At 41.7% G+C, this 23760-nt stretch overlaps 1 protein-coding gene across 6 annotated transcripts in view; it reads left to right on the forward strand.

Annotated features, from left to right (window-relative positions):
* Positions 1-23760, forward strand: part of LOC135906709 (lysine-specific demethylase 8-like) — a 99628-nt gene that overhangs the window by 46273 nt on the left and 29595 nt on the right. For all 6 annotated transcript variants that reach the window (XR_010565810.2, XR_010565809.2, XM_065438291.2 and 3 more), the window contains 3 exons: positions 6570-6705; positions 19408-19458; positions 23019-23165. Coding sequence is in view for 4 of the 6 variants with exons in the window: in XM_065438291.2 (XP_065294363.1) it covers positions 6570-6705; positions 19408-19458; positions 23019-23165 (334 nt within the window). In the remaining 2 variants the exon portion in view is untranslated. The remainder of the gene's footprint in view (positions 1-6569; positions 6706-19407; positions 19459-23018; positions 23166-23760) is intronic.

The following is a 23760-nucleotide window of genomic DNA, read 5'->3' on the forward strand; positions in this document are numbered from 1 at the left end:
GTTTGGTTGTGTTGGCTTTCAAAGTTAATCAGGGATTGATATTAGCTGTTTTTCTTAGAGGTTTTAGCATTTTATCTATGGTCAAGTTTGTGAATGGGGAAGAGGGAGAGAGAAATGACTCTATTCTTGTCACATTTTTAGAGGGTGGATTCTTTGGTCAAGGGCTTTGAAGGTTGTAGCAGTGTCATGGACATCTATATAGGCTGTGCTATAGCCCCAATTTTAAGTGACCTGTTCTTTGTGAATCTTCACACAGCGCTTTGGGAACACTTTGGTGTTAAAAGTTATTAGGTTTTTCAACAATTATATGATTTTTCTTAATTCAGGACCCCACTTACTTCAGTCTAAAGTTACTAACCCACTGATGATGGTATGTGACTGCTTCTGGCCGTTGAAAGTGACGCATGAGTTCCCAGTTTTAGAAAGATGAAGGTTTTTTGACATCATGTTTGATTATAGTGCCGTCTACATTTTCTGGTGGTATGAACCAAGAGATAATAAACCACTGTTGCTGCATTAGTTGGCACATTCCAAGTTATTAAAAATTAGTGTGGAGAACTACATGTGTGGATTTAATGAGTGAAGCCATACAGTACCAGTCGGAACAACTCTCGGAAGCAGTGTATCCAGAGCATGTGCAAGTTTTTGTTGCAGAAACACTCCTTAGGAAATTGATAAGCCTTCAAAAATGTGCATTGAATCGGAAAATAAGTCGGCTTTTATACTCTACATTCCCACAGTGTCCCACAATCTTAAAGGAACAACACATAAGACACAAGTATCAGTTGCATTTTCTGCCCCCGAAAAACTGTCTTCCCTCTGCAAGTTGAGCCGACCCAAACGGTAGGGATGACCATAAACGCTGCTTCATGAAGCACAAAACAGTAATTCTTGATTGCATTAAAGGTGTAGTCTACCAGATTTCCTGAAATTGTGGCAAACGGCACGTGGGACAAACTGGCAGATATATTAACCGAAGATTCAGAGAATGCAGTGTAAAGAAGGGAAATAATTAGTGTAAGTTTGGGCTTGTTGGTACTAGTATTTCATATTGGCCGACTAGCACACAAAATACGCAAGAACAGTACAACCCAAGCATTTCATGTGCTCCATTGTTCTTGTGTTTTTTGTGCACTAGTCTATAAAGGAGAAAGGCAGGTTTTCTTGCATTACACTGTGGCAAGTGCACATGTCAGCCACTTTTTCGTGAAGCAGAAATCATCAGCAGTAATAAAATCAAACAAGTGGATGAATAACTTGTAGCTGAAGTGATTCCCAGACTAGACTCATGGTATAAAACCTTCAACTATGTGGTGTGACACCTTCAACTTCTGTTAGACTATCTGGTAAAGAACTGAAGTTTCTTTGATCAAGCTTCAGATGCTGATAAGTGAATTGTTATGTTGCTGACATGTGCAATGCTTTTTTGTCAAAAACGTGTATGTGCCAGGTGTGCGTGTTTTTTAGACTATATAGATTTTTTAATATCACCTGTGGCAGGTAGCACAATTCGAGTCCTTGGGCTGGATTACTCGAAGAGGTGGACATTACTTATATGAGAAATTGAAATGCACAGTCAGCTAATTAGAAATCAATTTCTAACTTTTTCATTAATTACATTATGGTACGTATTGCAATTTACAAATTGTAGCCTGTGAGTTCACAAGGTGTATCCATTTGAAATGAATCCCCAAAATGATACCAGTTTCAAGATATTTATTCCAAAAACGAGCAAGGAAATGCATTAGCGGTCCAGTTACTTTTGTGATTGAATGCATAAAATGACATTTTGTTAAAGAAAGAAAGTTGAGCAATAGTGCACATTTACCACAAGTTTGGTGGCGCATATCTCATAGGAGGAAAACAAACAGTGAAACCAGAGACAGCATAGGGCAAATTAACTGTTGTGTTCAATTGAAATGAGCAATAATAAGAAAAAAAGCTAATGAAATTGGACGTAAAGACAATTTACAGCAGGTGGAAGCCGAATTCACATCTTCCACATTACTTACACTCCTAGGGCTTATCTCATACACATGCACAAATGCAAAAGAAAGTGGGTGGGAGGATGGTGGCCACAATAGCTTAATTGGTAGAGCACCACTTGCGTGATGCGAAAAATGTGGATTTGGGTGCCACATTTGGCAAGCTCTATTTTTGTCTCTTTCAGCTTTATTTTCCTTATTATTTCTGCATTTCTGTTAAACATAACAATTATATTCCCCTATGCTTTCCTTGGGTTTATTGTCTGCTTTCTTCATATGGCTTTTAACTAACAGAATATTTAGCCCTCGGATGCTCCTGTTATTCTCGCTCATAAGCACGAGGTCGTGATATCAAATCCTGGACGCAGTCGCCGCATATTGATGGGGGCGAAACGCACCAATACCCTTGTACCGTGTGTTGGGTACATGTTAAAGAACCCCAGATTGTCAAGTCTCTCACCAAGGCGTGCCTTATAATGAGATTGTGGTTTGTTCACATTAAACCCCAGAATTTAATTAATTCTCGCTCATACCTATGGGCATAAAGTTTGTCTCTTTTGACTGTGGAGCTTTCTTAATAATTTTCCTTTCATGATGCTCTCTAATATTTTCGTAACTACTGGCATGCCATTTGGTAATCTTGGATGAGCAATAACACCAAAGACAAGCTCAGACATAGGTAGATGGGAATAAGAAGTATGATTTGGCCAAGGCATGAAATGCAAGGATCTGAAAGCAGTTCTGCTATCATCCAATACTGTGCATGACCTACTAATGAAGCTTAAATTTGCCTTTTGTTTTCTCAATATTCAAGAAAAACTTAAAGCAAGAAGCGCACTTGTGCATGTGGCTTACGCAGTGCTAGAAAGTTACTTTTATTCGCTGCTCAACCAATGTTGTGACCCAACCGAGGCAGTCTTCATGCCTGACAATGCCAGTCTGCTAGATCTCATTGATGGTCACAGATGCTTCAGAACCATTTGAGATCTTTATCTGCAGAATTTTTGGATAATTGCGAAGTTAGTGAAAGTAAATTCTGATGAACATTGAATTTCTGGCAAAAAGAAAAAAGGATGATAATAATCGTAGAGTTGATGAATGCTGGAAATATGGACTTGTAGTTACAAAGGAGTTCATTGTAAGTGGGCCCAACTGTGTCATACGTAGTAACAAGTTTGTGATGATAATTATACAAACGGCGTGGTGCTGTAGAGTGCCCTAGTAGACCTGTCTGCCCTATAGGAATATAAAGATCTGATTCTGAAGAATTTGACACATGAGTGGGTGTGGTGTAAGTTATTGCTAGAATTTCGACTTCATACTTTCTGCTGATCCCAGCATAGTGCAGGATGTAGAAGTGATAGGTAGGGTAAAGTGCAGTGATCATAGGTTAGTGATGGCTAGGATTAATCTCCATTTGAAGAGAGAAAGAGCGAAATTCGTCAAGAAGAAACAGGTCAACCTAGAGGCAGTAAGGGTAAAAGCAGACAAATTCAGGCTGGTACTTGCAAACAAATATGCAGCCTAAGAACAGAGAGATGATGATGACATAGAGCTAACGAATGAAACTGTAACTAGGCTGGCTTCAGAGGCAGCAATTGAAGTGGGAGGCAAGGCACCAAGGCAACCAGTAGGCAAGCTCTCCCAAGTAACAAAGGACCTAATAAAGAAACAACAAAGACTGAAAGTGTCCAACTCAAGAGATAAGATAGAAACTGATCAACAAGGTGAAAATAAGTGATATTTGAAATTATAACGTGAGAAATACTGAAGAAGCCGTAAGAAATTAACACAGCCTGAAATCAGTGAGAAACAAACTTGGCATAGGACAAACCAAGATGTATGCACTGAAAGATAAGCAGGGTAATATCATCAGCAATCTCAAAGGTACAATGAAAGCAGCGGAAAAATTCCATATTGACCTGTACAGTACCCAGAGGACTCATGATAACTCCATTCGAAACAGTAATGAACAGGATACAGAAACTCCTCCTATAACTAGCAAATGAGGTCAGAAGGGCCTTGCAAGACATCAAATGGGAAAGAGCGGCCCGAGAAGATGGAATGGTGACGATGAGAAGATGGAATGGATAATGATAATGATGATGATGATTAAACTATTCACTTAGTTTGCTAACTTTTATTGTGTTAGCAGGTAATATGAGTTTTGCACTGTAGATTGTTATGTCCTTCTCTGCATCCGTCTCGTGTAGGCACCCAAAGAGCCTCCAGAACTAGCTCAACGATTTCAAACAGTTGCTATAGATAGCATAATTGGGGAATTAGAGTAGCCAGCTGAAATATGGCACAGATATAATGTAAAGACTGAAGGTGATATCAGAGATGTTGTCAGACATGCTAAGGTAATTAGAATTAATGCAAATATAATAAGTTGACATAATTCTGTCTCAGTGCTGTGTCTCTGATCAGGCACAGCACTGAGACAGAATGTGATGCTAGCAGCGAAGTATAGAACAGCACGTAGGAGTTCAGATGTGTAGCACATGAGAGTTCAAATGTGTAGCACCAATGGATCAGAGAGTAGGGAACAGTGCATGTGGCGTGTAAGGATGTTGTGATGTATGACTTTGCCAAAGGTTTGTTGTGCCAATGTTGCCGCAGGGAAGTGGGCAACTAGATTTGCGCAAAAGGGAAAACTGGAGAATTGGAGAACTTATGTGCAACTTTTGCTCATAATAGGTACAGAAAAATATCTGCAATATTTTCACCAAAATAAGCAACAATGCATGAGCAGTGGGTGTTTGTAAAACAAACATTGACTGCTGAAGTAGTGATTGAAGTGCATTTCCTGAAAGGTTGCATGCATCTGTAAGGACATCTTCCTATTCACGTTGAGCTATGATCTTGCAGAAGCTGCTTCTCTTGCCATTCTTGCTGATACTATGAAATGAAATTAATGAACAGTGTTGCCTTTTGCATTTTCCTCCAAGCAGGCATAATACGTATTCCTTGGTTGGACTGAGATATGCTTTCTCGTGTATATTCTTATGCACTAATGTAATTTTCTTCTATCTAAAAATGAAATGAAATTATCTACTGCTAAACCCTAATTAAGAAGCATACAATTTCAGTGAGAACAGCTATTGAATAACTCATTCAGCATTCCATTTTGAATGAAAGACAGGATTTTTTTATTGTGCTAGTTTTTAGACATTTTGGCAGCTCCATATTGAGACAGTGTCATTGCAGCATATTTTATCTATGAAATTGCAAAATGTTTACAAAAAATCGGTAGCATGTTACACTCCTGTAACATGTGAAGGCAGAAGCCTGCTGCACATGTGGTAATGCATTAAGTTATCCGATCGGAGGGGTCAGACTTCTTGCAAAGCATAACGAGCAGCAGTGTGAAGTAAATGTACTGCGCTGTAGGTTGATTTCCTCAAGGACACATGCGCGTGCCTAATGCACTACCTAAAGGTCATTTCGTTCTTTCTTTTTCTCCGTCTTTTCTCATTCTTTCTTTTGCTTTTTCTTTGTTAATTCATTCATTTGTTCCTTCTTTTGTTCTTTATTTTTTTTCCGTTTCTTTCATATTTAGCCATTGGATCTTTGCTTGCTTACGGAGGTATAAGCCGTTCCTGATGTTCATGTTTCCTTCCCGTCTTTCCTCCATTCTTTTTTTTCTTTCGTGTCTTCATTCATATTCATCCATTGCATCTTTGCTTGCTTACCCAGGTATGTGCCATTCCAGATTATCTTTTTCAGGTATGAGTCATTACTGATGATGATATTTTTACAGCGAAGCTGTCTATGGCTGGGATCTGGTGGATCGTATCTGCACGTAGACCAACAATTTTTCATACATGGGCCGATGCGGAAGGTAGTGCAATACCGAGCCGACCCACGGTGGAGGTGAAGCAGGCGTTAAGCACTCCTCATATGTGGGCCGATCCTGACAATAGTGCAATACTGGGCCGACCAGCAGCAGATGGGAAGCAGGCGTTAAGCACTCCTCATACGTGGGCTGATCCTGACAATAGTGCAATACTGGGCCGACCAGCGGCAGAGGTGAAGCAGGCATTAAGCACTCCCCTTACGTGGGCCGATCTTGAAGATAGTTAAATGCTGGGCCGACCCGCGGCTAAGGTGAAGCAAGCGTTGAACTCCCCATACGAGGGCCAATCCCGAAGATAATGCAATGCCGGGGCCACCCACGGCGGAGGTGCAGTTTGCCATTAAGGGGGCCACATACACAGCTTCGCTGGTCATCCTTCTTCACAGAGTGGAAGGGCACTGATTTTTTTGTACCACTCGTCAAACTTTTTTAAACCACTCGACTAGGCGCCGCTTTTTTTGGGTATGAGCTATTGCAACAAGCCACTTAAGGCTTTCGCCTTCATGAATTGGAGTGGTGTAGTGATGATGTATAATATTGAAATACTGTCAGCTCTTTCTTTAGAGTTGTGACTGTGTCAGCCTAAGTCAGAATTCTACGCTGTGATTAAAACCTGTGATTTGAAACTTGCTTTTGAATTCCACAGGTACTAAAAACTTTTGTACTGGTCAGAGGCTTCACTAAGCCCTTTCCTACCTGTTCTTTTTTTCTTCTCTCTTTTTTAGCATAAGGTACCTTATGACTATTGCAGGTGGCCGCATAGTGCCTGTGGAGCTGGGGAGCAAGTACACTGATGAGGACTGGTCGCAAAAGCTCATGACACTGGCATCTTTTGTCTGCACCTACATTCTGAAAGAAAAGGTAATAGCTGGAATGTTTCCCCGTGTATACTTTTAAAATGCAGCAGTTCGTGAAAGTGCAGAGGAGTTTGTGCAGGCATGGCACTTTCTAGGAGGAGGAATTAACTTTTATTTTCGAAACAGTATCCCGGGGTAAGCCCCGGCTCTACTCTCGGTGGGAGGTCTCCTCATTCCAGGAACCCTCTGGCCTTCGCTGCCTCCTTGGCCCTGGCGACGAGGTGTCGTTGTTGTTCCAGGTCCTCGGAGACGAGCTTGGCCTCCAACGTTTCTGTGAGGTCTTCGCTTTCTTGTCTGGCGTTACAACAGTCTCTCGGTGAAGGCAATGCTTCTTTGTCTAGATGCTATGGACATTCGAGGATCAGGTGCGTAAGGTGTCTGGTACGCCGCACATTGGGCACTGGTATCTTTGTAGCGTTGGGTAGAGTCTATGCATGAGGATTCCGTGGATGTAAGTATTACTTTGTAGTCTTCTGAGTGTAGTGCTTTCTTCTTTGTTGAGCTTTCGGGGAGGTGGTGGGTACGGTCTCTGCCTCCGCTGACGCAGAGCGGGCGTTTTGAGAGTAGGAAAGGTTGGCTCGGCAGGTGTGGCCTCGAGCCGCGGCGTGTGCCGCTTCGTTCCCTTCCAGCCCCTCGTGCCGAGGAACCCATGTCATGGATTTGTAGGGGATGGGAGTAATGCAGTGTTTCAATATCTTCAGTGCTTCTGTCGACACACGACCCTTAGCACAATTCCTGACAGCTGCTTCACAATTGGAGAAGATGACAGCTGCGTCCATGCACGTGGTAGTTGCTAGGGTGATCGCCGTCTCTTCTGCAGTCTCAGGGTTTTGTGCACGGACTGTGGCAGACAGTAGCTCTCTGCCCTGAGAGTCTACGACGCTCAGGGCGTAAGCGTTTTCTTGCGGGTATTTGGCTGCATCGGTGTATCTGGCGTCCGGATATTGCCTGTGTCTTCGCCATAGAGCATCCACTCGGGCTTGTCTTCTTTCCTTGTGGTACGTGGGGTGCATGTTGCGTGGAATTGGGGCTATGCACAGGGATTCGTGGAGGTTTGAAGGAATTCTTTCTTTTCGGTCCATGGTGGCTATAAAGGCTTCACCGTAGCTCAGCCGTTGCAGCACTGATCTTCCGGTGGGCGTGAGTTTCTGTCGTTCTAATAAACTCGCTTTATGAGCTTCAGCTAGTTCTTGCCAGGTGTTGTGTATGCCCATCTTGAGAAGTCTCGTAGTCGCAGCCGTAGATGGTAGGCCCAGGGCGATTTGATGGCTTTGCGTATTTGAATGTTAATTTTTTCTACCTCTGCATTCTTCACCGCTTGGTAGGGCGTGCCGTATGTCATTCGACTGGTGAGGAGTGCTTGCATCACGCGTAGCATGTCTTGTTCTTTAAGTCCGCTTCTATGGTTTGCAACTCTCCTGGTGAGGTGCGTGAACTGTGATAGTATACGTTGTAGTCGCGGGAGGGTGGCTGCCCCAGACCTGTCTTTATGTATGTGTAGCCCTAGAGCTCGTAGGGTTTCCACTTTTGGAATGGGCGTTCCATTGAGGGTGACGTTGGGATCGGGTTCATCGTAGCCGGGTTGTCTGCCTCTCGTTCTTGACTTGAGGACGAGGTATTCTGACTTCTTGGGAGCACAGCGGCGGCCGCATTTGTGCAAGTAACTCACGATGGTATCTACTGCTTCCTGTAGGCGTGTTTCTTGTGTTCCAGTGTTTGAGGCCCTTGTCCATAATGTGATATCATCTAATAAAAAAAAAAAAAAACTCGACTGAGAATTGCAAAACCCAAGCAGACGGCAGGTATTGAAGTAGAACTTGGTAACTAGAAGAGTATCGTAGCAGTTTGGCTGGGATAATTGAGTTGTTTCAACTGACTGAATGGCACCACATTATTGGTGCTGTTTGAGGTTCATTTTTTCTTGTTTTCGTTTCCTTCCACCACGAAGTCTGGAGCAGCAGCCTTCTTCACTGACACAGTTACGATTCACATGATTTGTACACAATGACTTACTGTGAGTTGCATTGCTAATGGAGACGTGTAAGAATTGCTAGCCTTTCTGTGCACTGATAGTTTAAACCACTAAATACTTTCTCTCTCTCTCTAAAAGGCATATTAAATGCAGCATAGGGAGTCTTGGCTACTGCAGTCATGTATCACTGACAATAATAATTGATATTACAAAGTCAAATGTGTTGCACTCAAAGCTAAACAAGTTTTGTAGTGATTTTCCTTTCAGTCAAACGCCTGATGATGCAGCCACAAGCAGTGTGTTCTGAATTCTACTTCACCTTCATGCCTTCATTGCTGCCATTTGGCCTCAGAATGGGGGATTACTGTTGGTTTCCTAACTGCACCTGAGTAGCGAGGATGAGAGATTGAGCTTTGGCATTAAGTGCTTACATTTGTCACATGATGCTCATGCAAGCCATGATTTGACAGCTCTGCTTGTGGGCACTTAGACTTAGCAACATGGATAGATACTAAGCTACTTTGTCCTTGGTTGTCAGTCTCGACAGATTTTTCAATTGAAACAAAACATTTTTTTTCTTCCTAGCTTGTAGTGAAGGTTACCCTGTCTCCAGCTCTTGTATCCAGTGTGGCTGTTGTAACCTGCTGCAACAGTGATTTGATGCACTTTGATTACTGATTACATCAAGCCACCAGCACAGATGAGTCATTTCTCTGTCAGGTGTGATGGATGATTTCCAAAGCAAGTTTAGAAGCAGATTTTGAGGCAGGGTTCAAAGGAAAATGGTCACACTGAGAGTCGAAAGCGTTTCTAGCTGAATCTTTCTCCAGCAAAAAATGAGTGCATTCTTTTTGCCAATGATTTATAAAAATGTTAGACGTTTTATTAGTGTTCTACATTATATAGGTGATAGCACTTGCATTTTTTCCTCTTTTTGAAAAGAAGCACTGCCAAATCTTGATGGCGAGTAGTACTGGCTTTAAGCTTGTTGGTTTGATACAGTTATAGGGACTTTAGTGCTTCAGTGACCTTCCTTCCATGAGCATGTCACTGAAGTGCCATGGCCCCTATAACTGTTGATGCCACTTGGGAAAAAAGTGAGAAAATAATAACATATTACAACAACAAAAAAAATACTTCGAGCTCACTGATAAAAAAAAATGACCAAGGATCAAGTACATGGACATTCAGCAGTGTCTTCTTTTGCTCAAATTGTTAGTCATGTTCTGCTAACTCATGACTTCTTGAAAAAAATTATGGCCTTTTATAAATCCTCTCCAACATTGCTACTGTTATTAATGTGGAATAAAGCATTGCTTCCAATGATCATCATCAGCCTATTTTATGTCCACTGCAGGACTAAAGCCTCTCCCTGCGATCTCCAATTACCTCTGTCCTGTGCCAGCCGATTTTCAAGTAGCACTCGCGAATTTTCTAATTTCATCGCATCACCTAGTCTTCTGCCTTCCTCTACTGCACTTCCCTTCTCTTGGTACCCATTCTGTAGCCCTAATGGTCCAATGGTTATCTAACCTGCACATTACATAACCTGCCCAGCACCATTTCTTTCTCTTAATGTCATTTAGAATATCGGCTATACCCGTTTGCTCTCTGATCCAAACCGCTCTCTTTCTGTCTCTCAAGGTTATGCCTAGTATTCTTCGTTCCATCGCTCCTTGCGCGGTCCTTAACTTGTTTTTGAGCTTTTCTCGTCAGTCTCTAAGTGTCTGCCCCTTATGTCAGCACCGGTAAAATGCTATGATTGTACACCTTCCTTTTCAGTGATAATGGTAAGCTTCCAGTGAGGAGCTGACAATGTCTGCCGTATGCGATCCAACCAATTTTTATTCTTCTATGAATTTCTTTCTCATGATCAGGGTTCCCTGTGATTAATTGACCTAGGTAAACATATTCCTTCTCAGACTCTAGAGGCTGACTGGCGATCCTGAACTCTTGCACCTTTGCCTGGCTATTTATCATTATCTTTGTCTTCTGCATATAAATCTTCAACCCCACTCCTATACTCTCTCTGTTAAGGTCCTCAATCATTTGTTTTAACTCGTCTGTAGTGTTGCGGAATAAAACAATGCCATTGCCAAACCGAAGGTTGCTGAGGTATTCTCCGTCGATCCTTACTCCGAAGCCTTCCCAGTTTAATAGCTTGAATATTTCTTCCAAGTACACAGTGAATAGCATTGGAGAGACCGTGTATGTTTGTCTGACTTCTTTCTTTATAGGTATCTTCCTACTTTTTTTGTGGAGAATTAAGGTAGCTGTGGAATCTCTGTAGATATTTTCCAGGATATTTACGTAAGCGGTCTGTACTCCTTGATTACATAATGGCTCTATGACTGCTGGTATCTCTACTGAATCAAATGCCTTTTCGTAATCTATGAAAGCCATATATAGAGGCTGATAGTACTCTGTGGATTTCTCTATTACCTGATTGATGACATGGATGTGATCTATTGTAGATTATCCCTTCCTGAAGCCAGCCTGTTTCCTTGTTTGACTAAAGTCCAGCGTTACCCTTATTCTATTGGAGGTTATTTTGGTAAATATTTTATATAATACTGGGAGTAAGCGAATGGGCCTATAATTTTTCAATTATTTAACGTCTCCCTTTTTGTAGATTAGTGTAATGTTTGCATTCTTCCAGTTTTCTGGGAACCTTGCAGTCGATAGACACTTCGTGAAGAGAGTCGCCAGTTTTCTAAGCATTATGTCTCCTCCATCTTTGATTAAATTGACTGTTATTCCATCTTCTCGGGCCGCTCTTCCCCGTTTGATGTCTTGCAAGGCCCTTCTGACCTCATTTGCTAGTTATAGGAGGAGTTTCTGTATCCTGTTCATTACTGTTTCGAATGGAGTTATCATGAGTCCTCTGGGTACTGTACAGGTCAATATGGAATTTTTCCGCTGCTTTCATTGTACCTTTGAGATTGCAGATGATATTACCCTGCTTATCTTTCAGTGCATACATCTTGGTTTGTCCCATGCCAAGTTTGTTTCTCACTGATTTCAGGCTGCGTTAATTTCTTACGGCTTCTTCAGTATTTCTCACGTTATAATTTCAAATATCACTTATTTTCACCTTGTTGATCAGTTTCTATCATCTCTTGAGTTGGACACTTTCAGTCTTTGTTGTTTCTTTATTAGGTCCTTTGTTACTTGGGAGAGCTTGCCTACTGGTTGCCTTGGTGCCTTGCCTCCCACTTCAATTGCTGCCTCTGAAGCCAGCCTAGTTACAGTTTCATTCGTTAGCTCTATGTCATCATCATCTCTCTGTTCTTAGGCTGCATATTTGTTTGCAAGTACCAGCCTGAATTTGTCTGCTTTTACCCTTACTGCCTCTAGGTTGACCTGTTTCTTCTTGACGAATTTCGCTTTTTCTCTCTTCAAATGGAGATTAATCCTAGCCATCACTAACCTATGATCACTGCACTTTACCCTACCTATCACTTCTACATCCTGCACTATGCTGGGATCAGCAGAAAGTGTGAAATCAATTTCGTTTCTTGTTTCACCATTAGGGCTTTTCCAGGTCCACTTTCTGTTGCTACGCTTCTTAAAAAATGTGTTCATTATTCTTAGCTTATTCATTTCTGCGAATTCTACCAGCATCTCTCCTCTAGCATTCCTAGAATCGACGCCGTAGGTGCATATTGCTTGTTCACCAGCCTACTTTTTCCACACTTTTGAACTGAAGTCGCCCATTACTACAGTATACCGAGTTTGCACTTTTCTCATCGCTAATTCAACATATTCATAAAACTGATCTACTTCTTCATCATCTTGACTGGATGTAGAAGCGTAGGCTTGTACTACATTTAAAATATACCTGTTATTAAGTTTGATTTCGACTACTGCTACAGTACCCTCTTATGAATGCTGTAGAATTTGTCAATGTTGCCCACTATGTCCTTGTGGATTAGGAGTCCCACCCCATATCTTCTTATCCGGGAGACCACTATAGCAGAGTACATGGCTGTTATTCAGCAATGTATAAGCGTCACCAGTTTTTCTAACCTCACTAAACCCAATGATATCCCAAACACTGTCTGATAGTTCCTGAAAGAGTCCTGCTAAGCTAGCCTCACTTGACAGAGTTTGGCTTTTAAAGCTTGGCAGGGTCACTTTCCATTGGTGGCCTGTCCGGACCTAGAGATGCTTAGCAACCTCTGCTGCGTTACAGGTCTGACCGCCGCCTTGGTCAGGTGCTCCGCAGCTGCTGGGGGCTGAAGGCCATGGTTTAATTGTAGGAATCATCTGGGAGGTAGTGGCCGAATACTGCACCAGGGAGGCCAGTTTCTGTTCTGGTGAGGGAGTGTCTTCGCTCAAGCATAGTGGGCCTTCCTAATTTGGTTGTACCTGGATTAGTATAGCCCCACTCGCTCTCGGCATCTTTTGCCGGTGTCAGGCGTCACTCCAAGCCTGCAGATGTAGTGCACTGCAGGATGTCGAAGTCAGACGCACCATCGTTAGACGTAAAAAAAAAAGAAGAAAAAGAAAAAGAGGATTCATACTTTCTGCTATCGCAACCGAGTATTCGACATAGCTCAGTGAGATAATCCCGCAGGTGGTGAGGCTACCTTATCTCCGAAAAGTACAGCCCAGAGGGCCCTACAAGCCTAAGAGGTCCGTCGATTGACATGGTTTGCACATTTCGTGCGTGGAAGCAATAGACAGCCCTGCTACCACTGTGCTACAATACAATTCCCAGGAATACAAACAAAAGTACTCTAGAAGGAATAACTGCGAATGTAAACAGAACGAGTGGATGCAAATATGATCGTTCTCACTAGATGAAAATCTGTATGTTAATCTGACAAGTGGTGGTGTCGCTCCTTGCTTTTTCCTTATTCTTTGCTTGAATACTGTAAATACCTTCTCGTCACTTTTCTCTGTTCCTTTTTTGCGGACATTTTGCCTCATCAAAGAAAGCCTGTTTTGGCAGCGGGCCTCGTAAGTTGCTGTGGATAAATTCTTGAACATTGTAGTGGTATGGAGTGGGCAGTGCTAACATCTATTCACGTATTAGGTTCCTCGAATACATTTACAAGATCTGTATAAGCTAGCTTCTATAACTATAACTTCTATAAGCTATTTAGGCTTATAAAAAGAGAATCGCGGCATGTGCAGTTGTTAGGAATTTGTCCGCATTATATTTTATAGTGTTGTCACTAGAAAGTATGTGCAAAGTATGCCAGTAGCGTATTGCAAACCCTTTTTGTAAAGCTTTCATGCCTAAGAGATCCGTTGATTTATCTGCCCTCTGCGGGTTTTACTGATCGTCATAGGTTGCACGATATAGTGTCAATTCGCAATGGTCCCAACATCGTGTTTCCCGCATCTCACGCACACACGCGGCCTTGAACGCGCCTAGGTACACAATATATTTTCGGTGAATTTGAACAGCGCTTAAGACTTTTGTATAAAAGTAAGCAAAGGAAAAAGTTTTCAGCGCTTAGCGCAGTGAAATGTGTGAAAGTAGCTGCTGGGGTCACTGTATTCCTTATCAGCATTGCTTCCAAAATGTTCACTCCCTGCGATTCCAGCAGTTTTCATTACACTTTGTGGATTGCACGTGAGGACATTGTCTTTTATTGCAACGAATTCTGCAAACGCAACCTTAGCGTTGGTGGGCTCTGCTTCATTGCTGCTGCATCAACCCTTGGTATGACTTGACTTCATTGAAAGCTCACGTAGGCAACCAAAGATTGCTAGTGCTGCCTTTTCATTTTTTTCTTTAAATTTTAGTTGGTTTATCGTCATCAGCAGCAGCCTATTTTTATGTCTACTGCAGAATGTAGACCTCTCCCATGGATCTCCAATTAGTCCCATCTTGCACTATATGATTCCGACTTGGGCTTGCAGATTTCCTCATTTCATCACCCCATTTAATTTTCTGCCATACTTGACTGCGCTTCCCTTCCCTTGGTACCCATTCTGTAACTCTTAATGGCCCACCGGTTATCTACCCCATGCATTACATGGCCTGCCCAGCTGCATTATCATCATCATCATCGTCGTCGTCATCATCATCATCATCATCATCAGCTTGGTTACGCCCACTGCAGGGCAAAGGCCTCTCCCATACTTCTCCAACTACCCCGGTCATGTACTAATTGTGGCCACGTTGTCCCTGCAAACTTCTTAAGCTCATCCGCCCACCTAACTTTCTGCCGCCCTCTGCTATGCTTCCCTTCCCTTGGAATCCATTCTGTAACTCTTAATGACCATCGGTTATCTTCCCTCCTCATTACGTGTCCTGCCCATTCCCATTTCTTTTTCTTGGTTTCAACTAAGATATCATTAACTCGCGTTTGTTCCCTCACCCAATGTGCTCTTTTCTTATCTCTTAACATTTCACCTATCGTTCTTCTTTCCATAGCTCGTTGCGTCGTCCTCAATTTAAGTAGAATCCTTTTTGTAAGCCTCCAGGTTTCTGCCCCGTATGTGAGTACCGATAAGACACAGCTGTTATAAACTTTTCTCTTGAGGGATAATGGCAACCTGCTGTTCATGATCTGAGAATGCCTGCCAAACGCACCCCAGCCCATTCATATTCTTCTGATTATTTCCGCTTCATGATCCGGATCCGCAGTCACTACCTGTCCTAAGTAGATGTATTCCCTTACCACTTCTAGTGCCTCCCTACCTATCGTAAACTGCTGTTCCCAGCTGCATATTTTTCTGCTTATGTGAACTCGAATATCGGCTATCCCCGTTTGCTCTCTCATCCACACTGCTCTCTTCCTGTCTCTAAATGTTACACCTAACATTTTAATGCGTAAACATTATCTGGCGAGCACCCCAGCAAAATCTGTCCGTAATGCACTAAGTGTCACACCGTTTATCGGCAAAATAAATGCATAATTGGTGAAATTAAGACATTTAATTGCTATAATAGTGTAAATGTAGATGATTGGTAGCTTTAGAATCGATAAAGAAAGAATGGAAATCGGAAAATAAAGGAGAAAAAAACTATTCTCGTCATGTTCCTTTGAAAGCTTACTTTTCCGCATTACTGATGTGCATGTAAAGAAGCCTGCTTTAGGATTTCTAAGCGGAGTATAAAAAAAAATCATAGAATAGTGGATTGGTAGATGTGGTAATAGTGTAATAGTAGATTATTAACAGCCTAAAAAAATTGCTGATGTTAAGGTGACGTCATAATATAAAAATGAAGTAAGATAACAAAGAAATACTATGTGCTCAAACCAGCACAGAAGAGAAAGGAGGAAGTTGACGGAGATGAAGAACAAGCAGCTACGGCGACACAAGAACACCGAGACATTCAAAGTGAAGGAGAAGTAGGCTCCCAGCCTCTGCAGAAGAAATGCAGCTTGTCTGATTTGCAAAACTAGTATCCTGCAGAATGCAGCAATAAAAGATTGTAAGTCCATGATTGTATGGAATGGAATTGTGTTTGGAACGTTATGATATTGTCTTAGCAGGATAGACATGATAAGCAGCAAAAATTCTACAGCAATTCTGAGAATTGTCTACAGCGATTGGTCGACATGCATAAGTTACGAAAAGCAAGTAAGCAAAAGCGAAGTGACAGCTGAGCCAAGGAATGCTTATGCATTAGCACCTGATTATCATAATTTCTATAGCGCTTTTTCGTTGCATCGCTTTTTGCGCAATCCTTCACTTGTTCTCGAGCTTCTTTGTTAATCTCCAAGTTTCTGCCCTGTATGTTAGCACCGGTAGAGTACAATGATTATACACTTTTCAACAGCAGTTGTAAAGCTCCCAGTTGGGATTTGATAATGCCTGCTGTATGCACTCCAACCAATTTTTACTATTCTGTAAATTTCTGTCTCATGATCAGGGTCCCCTATGAGTAATTGACCTAGATAAACATACTCCTGTACAGACTCTAGAGGCTGACTGGCAATCATGAATTCTTGTTCACTTGCCAAGCTGTTGAACATTACTTTTGTCTTCTGATTAATTATCTTCAACCCCACCTTCACACTTTCTCGGTTAAAGGGCCCCTCACCAGGTCTGGCCATCTTGAGCTGACAAGCGCAGAGCATACATTGCACGTTAACGAGCGTGTCTGCAAAGTATTACCTCGCTACGCACTGCGGAAAAATTTGAAATTCACACTGAACGCTGTTTTCCCTTATGCTCACCGTACTCAAAGCCGGAGGATGACGTACATATGCTAGCACGCCTATGTACACGTGTTTGCAGTGTGACGGTGCGACGTCGCTCATGGTGACACGCGACTTCGAGAATTATTCAAGGCAACATCTATTATTTGTGTAATATGTTGCTTGAATAAACAAATTAAAGCTTAGAGAAATAATAAAACACACAAACCGCAGCAAGAGAGATATACTTCTGTTTCGTCTGCTTGTTCCCACGTCGTTCAGTCGCGCATGCATACACCAAAACTATGTAATTTTCTACCATTTTCCAGCGCTGGATCATGCTCTGTGATCCACTTGTGTGTCCCTTAGTATTCATGTAGCACTGGCTTATACCGCTAGTCAGGTGTCCTCGTGCACAGCGCGCAAAATCGTGCGCTGCGCGAAACGAGACAATCACAACAGCTCATGTGGGACGCCGTCAGCGGAAGTGCGCTGCGCCGAAAAAAAGCAAGGAGGAAAAAAAAAAAGGAAGGAAAGCGGCGCACGGGAAGTATTCGTCACATGATCCTCGAGGTCTGGCATGGGAGAATGCAGGAAAGGAACTTTGCTTGTGGAGGCTAGATGGGGCAAGTGGAGATAGTGTCTTGCTTGGAAGTGAAGCTCGCCTCCTGAAATCATGGGTTCATGGCACTGAAATATTTCTATCTCTGCTATTAATGAGCCAATTTGAAAAATTTTTGCGGCTGAACACTCCCGAGAGAACACGTAACAACTTCCAGCGTATAACCAAAATTTGCTCTGGGGCCTGGTGAGGGGCCCTTTAAAGTCCTCAATCATTTGTTGTACTTTACCCCCGGTGTTTCTGAACAGGACAATGTCATGTGCAAACTGAAGGTTGCTGAGATATTTGCTGTTCATTTGATTGATTACTGCCAAGGTATTTAGGTTTTGCTTGTGGGACAAAGCCTCTGTTGATCTTGACGTGGTGACCAAGGCTGGTAACACTGCAGGGCTCCTCGGTTCCAGATATCTGACAGTAGTGTGCTGTCAGAAGGGGAAGTAGAGTGCATGTTATTACTGCAGGATTTCAGTGCGCATAGTGCTCCAGAAATAATGTTGCGGAGATGTTACTGGCAATCCATACCTGGCTCTCCATGTTACGAGCACTGAGGCTTTGCCTCGTCATCTACAAGTGTTTTTTCTCGTAGTTATACAGGTGAAAATTTGCAGTTGAAAATTTGCAAAGTGTAGAACATGCTTTCTGGGAATTAAATCATTCAGTAACATATTAACTGTGGTGAGAAGATAAACATTTTTTTCTTTTTGTTATGAGCACATAAACCAGGAAATTCTGTGAACTGGTAATGTATCAAGAAAGTCATGCAGGGTGATGACTATTAAGTTTTATGGAAGTTTTAAAAATCGCCTGTGGCAGATAGCATAATTCTTGTCTTTGAGCTGGATTATACTAAGAGGCGGACATTACTAGCATGAGAATTTGAAACACTTAATCAGCTAATTAGCAAACGTATATTAATTAACTTCTTGATTACTTTATGGCACATATTGCAATTTATTAATTGTAGCTGGTGAGCTTGCAAGACCTATCCACTTGAAATGAATTTTCAGGATGACACCAGTTTTGAGATGAGATTTCCTGAAGTGGTGGAACAAAATACATGGGCACTACAGTCACTTTTGTGCTTTGGCACATAAAAGAGCGTTTTGTTAAAAAAATAAGTGGAAGAACAGTGCATTTTTCAGGCAAGTTTGATGGGGCATATCACCAGACCGGCTTCATTCTGGAAATTCATTCCCAGTAAATTCACCATGCAAACTCGCCAGCTACGATTTGTAAATTGTAATATGTGCATTAAAGTAATTTATTCAAATGATAATTAGAGGATTTTATTAGTTGAATGTGGTTCGGTATCTTGTGAAAGTAATGTTTGCCTCTCTGAATAATCCAGCTCAAGGGCTAGAATTATGTTATCTGCAACAGGGTGTTTTTAAAAATTCTGTAAAGCTTAAAAATGGTCACCCTGTATAGTACCATAGCTTTATCCTGCTTTTTGTCAAAACCAGCTCGGGCGCAATTATGATAATTGTTACAGTGTTACCTGCACGCAGATAAATATCCTTCCTGTCCCTTTTATGGTTCATTGTTGGTGTATACATTTTGATTATTCTCCTGACAGATATATCAATACAGCACAAGCAACAAACTGTTGTGCTGTCATTTAGACGTTGACAGGTTAACCGCATTTTGAGAGGCTAACAGGAAGTGCTACTAATGTTATTGGACAAATCAGCATCAAAAGGTCAACAGTATATAAAATTTAAGTGCTAGTGATGAGATGACCATGGCAGAAGTTTGCATACCTCTCTCAGAAGCAGTCGTTCAGGATATGTGACCACTGATATTTCAAGGATAATAAATATTGTAGCTTATTTGTACAGTGTTTCTCTACCGACAGTGGTTTGTTCAATAGTCCAGGTGATGTTTTCTTTTTTGCAGTGGGAAGTCAGTGTAACATTTGACTGGCATGCAGTACGACACAAAACAAAAAGATTTTTTGCTTGTAATTTTTGCACTAATTGCATGTATATTTAACTTTATTTGTAGGGCCCAGATGTAGGTGTGGGCTACATGGCTCAACATCAGCTGTTTCATGAGGTATGATTATCTAGTTCTTACATTCCTCTGCTAATGACTTTGTTCATTAGTGTCGCCACATGGTAATTACCTTTCTTCTTGTATCGACATTTCTGAGGGTAAGCTTTAAATGATTTTTTAAAAAAAGTTAGCTTGAAGATGTGTCTGTTTATTATTATGATGTTGTTTGAGATGTTCACTGTTCCACTGCTGTAATAATTTGCTGTTTGGCAAATATTTCAGTGCTGAATCGCTGAATCATTGTGAACATCATTTTAAATAATAGGGCCATAAAATAACACATGTAGTAATCATCACGTAGCTGCATGGCAGAAGCTTGTATTAGCCCTTTCCTTACCACAGAGAAAAGGCTCATAAATAAATTGTGCAGGTAATTTTGTCAACTGATAAATGACTAATCATTTGAAATGAGTGTAACAAAATAAGAAGAATTGGGGGAACTGAGAGGCTTGATTGTTAGTAACAACTGTATGGAGCCAGTGGGCAATGAAGGCAAGGAAAGCAGAGGGAATTAATAAAAGGAAATCTACAATATATATGATTTCAGGACAAATTTGTGATAAGCTGTATGTTTTTAATAAAGGAAAACGGAAATGAGGAAGAAACAACAACTTGGTAATGGTGGGAGACAAACTTGCAACTTTAGCTTGATGCATGCGATGTTATACCAGTTGAGCCTCGATGACAGCTGTTCCTCCATCCACTTTCATGGTTATCTGTGTACATTTATCAAACTTAGATGTGTAATTGCTAGCCAGCACTGCATATGACTATGGTGGAGGATGTGGAACATGTTTTCAGCTGGAGGCATCATGTGGTATATGATCTTGGGAGCAGGCAACTGGTCAGTAAACCCTTGGAGGCTACTTTGAAGCATCAAATCTCCTGAAGTCGAGACCTTCACTGTGCAGTGGGTGGGAAGAACTAGGGGACGAGGTTGTGTCTTGCTTCCACTCGTATGAAGTCAGCAGACAATGAAGCGAAGGAAAGCATAGGGGAGTGTAGTACGTTCTTAAAATTCAAATGCAGCAGTTTCCACACCTGCACCAACTGTGCCAAACAGGATTTGCTGCACGATCCTGATAAAATTGACCAAAATTGTGCCAAGCTGTGGCAAGACGAGGATTGAAATTTGATGGCATATCTACCGCTGGCAACTGCACCACTGCCATGACAAAACATGTGCAGCCTGACCAGCTCTGTGCCGTGCATATTAGTTCAATACTCCTCTTGCCACCCGAAATCCTCATTTCACAGTAGCTGGGCTACCGCAGACAACAAAATCATGGAAGTATACTGTTTACGGTGAACATTGCAAAAGCCTTCCTCCCGTCTTCAAGTAATTCTAGTCTGTTCTAGCTCTCTGGTGGCTGGTGCGACAAAGTTTTTCTGTGCTGCATGGAACTGTTGATGATGATACTTGTGGCCATTCCCTTTGTAATGGGCAATCAATGGCAATGGCCAGCTTTTGTTCAGTGTGCAGCATCAAAGTGCTCCAAAGGGAAAATTCTGCTGCTCCAATAACTCCTCCAAATCGCAAGTCCTTGGTAGCATCACTGAAATGCAGAATAAACATGAATAAGGGTTAAAACAAGTTAAGGGGGTGGTGACAAATTCTAGCTTGGAATGACTGGTAGATTTTATTGCTGCATGCTCATGGTATCATCTGTAAGGTATCAAAAGCAAATGCAGCTTAGAACACAATTCGCTTTTGAAGTTCATGCGAGCAACAAATCTGAAAGTGCAGCACCTGTTGATATATTCATCAGCATAGGTCCTATTTGTAAACAATGTTGCGTCATGAGTTTCGGTGATTGATTTCGATAGCATGCAACGTCATTGGCTCGTCTCACCGTTTGGAAGATGTTTCAGCACTGAGTGTCTTGCACTGGCCACACACAAAGCCTATGTGCAAACCTCTTGCCGTTTATGGATTACCAGGTGTTGGGAGTCATGGTCGGCAGTAGCAAAGCTGGTGGCGACATCTTTTGATGATTTGTCCAGCTACAATGCATTTGAAAATTTTATTTGGTTGCGTCAGTGTTATTGTGGAAGCAAATTATCATAAAAGTATGGTATGTCAACAATAATGCTTCACACCAGAAGGTAAATATAATATGTAAGTTGCAGTATTAGTTTTGCATGCTCTCTGGTTGGACACTGCCTCCCTAGATTCAAACCAGCATAGTTTCTACCACTAACCTCTCTGTTTACCCGGTGGACCGCAAACTGTAACAACTTTATGGACAAGCTAAAACTCTCTCATGCCAGGATCATGCCAGGATCATACTGCATAGTGAACTTCTGCACTGTGAATCATTACGATGGTGTGGCAATGCACAGGAGCACAGATGGCATGGTAGATGGTGTTCCAGCGTGTATCACATGACTGCTCGCTCATGTAATCATCGCTGTTTCCAAGCATGCCTCCTACGTCACGGGGCACCAAGTGCTCTTTGAAATCAAAACTGCTATACTGGTTGTAACGTACGAGCATATAAGATAGCAGTTGTTGCACGCTTAGGCAAATTAGCTTTTTACCGTGATTATTAGCTTCTGATTAGGAGCAAAAAACATCCTCAAAATTTTTGTCTCAGTACTACTTTAATTTCCATTATGCTTTCCTGGGATTCATATCTTTCCTTTGTTGTCATTTTTGGCTTCAAATGTAATGAAATTGATATTTTTCCAAATTGTTACCTCTTTATTACATGAGCTTTTCTTATGATGGCCATTGAAATTTCATGTGCTTCTGCCACGCTGATTTGCATTGAAGCATTGATCTCATGGTGGTCGGTCCTTTCTGTACCAATGACTAACCAAGCACAATAGATTTTTATTAAATTTCGTTGCCATGAAATGTGTTCGGGCCTGTCACAGTCTTGTCTGGCAACGTATAAGGAAGGCTTCGTGGGAAAATGGCATGCAGAACACAGATGCATTGTGGCACATTTTGGGGGTGCGTATCTTGAATCTGGGGCTGTTGTCAGCATTCCCACAGAATGGACATGCCTTTAGCACTTCAGCTTCATAATTACATGTCTGCAAAAGTTATTGCTGAATGGTTAATTAGCGATTACCAGTCAATGATCTTTTTAATGATTATAACAATACCGTATGCCCACTGCTACAAATGATGCATTGCCAAAACAAAAAAGTGCTCTTATCTCTGCTGCATTGTCTTCAAAAATTAAGTAAAGCGTTTACTGGAACATCTGGTACTGTACTCCTGGAATGAAATGCAACAGGGAAACTTTAAACTAGAACACCCCATATGTGCAATTATTCAAGACTGCCATGTCACGTCACTAAGAATGTGATCACTAAAGGTGATGTGGATTCTGATCTAAGTGTACAAGCCAAAATTACACTAATTTTACACTACTGAAAATGGCGGAAACAAAAGTGTGCACGTTAGTTAGCCCTAAACTGACGTGTTTTATTCCATCAGTACAGTGCTTGACGTTTTTATTGCCCGGCAATCCTCCTTCTGAGCCTTCATTCAGTGGCATGTGCAAGTCATCTGCATTATTGCCTTCATCTAGCTTTTATTATTTCAGATTCCAGAGCTGCGAGATGACATATGCATACCAACTTACTGCTGCCTTTCCGAAAAAGATGAGGAGCCTGACATAAATGTTTGGTTTGGCCCTGAAGGCACCGTTTCTCCGTTGCATCATGACCCAAAAAACAATATTCTAGCCCAAGTGAGAGAACCGTCCATGACTTCTAACCTGTTCATATTGCCAGAATGTGCATCACAAAGCTAATTGTTAGGACACTTGCAAATGGCCTCTCTGTGTTGTGTTCAGCTTTGCAAGACTGCCAGGAAAGTGGTGGCTCTGTATCACACTCAGAGTGGTTGTGTTAAAGGGGCTGTCTACTGCTCAAAACGTGTCTTTGGATTGATGTGGGAATGACAAGATTGTATATTACATTGATGTCAACAAGCACGCTTTTATTTCGTAAACAAGGAAATATATTTTTAATTGGCTCTCAAAGTGGTGCAAAATGACATTTGATGTTGCTTGATGGTGAAGCAGTGTAAATCAAACCGTGCACTGTCACATCACCTAAAACCTGCACAGGTAGAATTAGTTCGCTTAGATACATTGCTGCATTAAGATTGTATTTTATGGGCTTCAGGTAACTTTTCTTTGAGTTAGAGTAATTTCTTTCTTATTTCCGGTTAGTGCATGTTGAAAAGTGGTACTGCCTTTGTGCAGATGAACGGATGGGTGCATTAGTAGTTCTTCAAGTGGGCCCTTTTGATATGGTGGCGTGCTTCAGTGCGAATGGCAT

The sequence above is a fragment of the Dermacentor albipictus genome, chromosome 1, assembly GCF_038994185.2.
Source record: "Dermacentor albipictus isolate Rhodes 1998 colony chromosome 1, USDA_Dalb.pri_finalv2, whole genome shotgun sequence".
Taxonomy (NCBI): Eukaryota; Metazoa; Arthropoda; class Arachnida; order Ixodida; family Ixodidae; genus Dermacentor; species Dermacentor albipictus.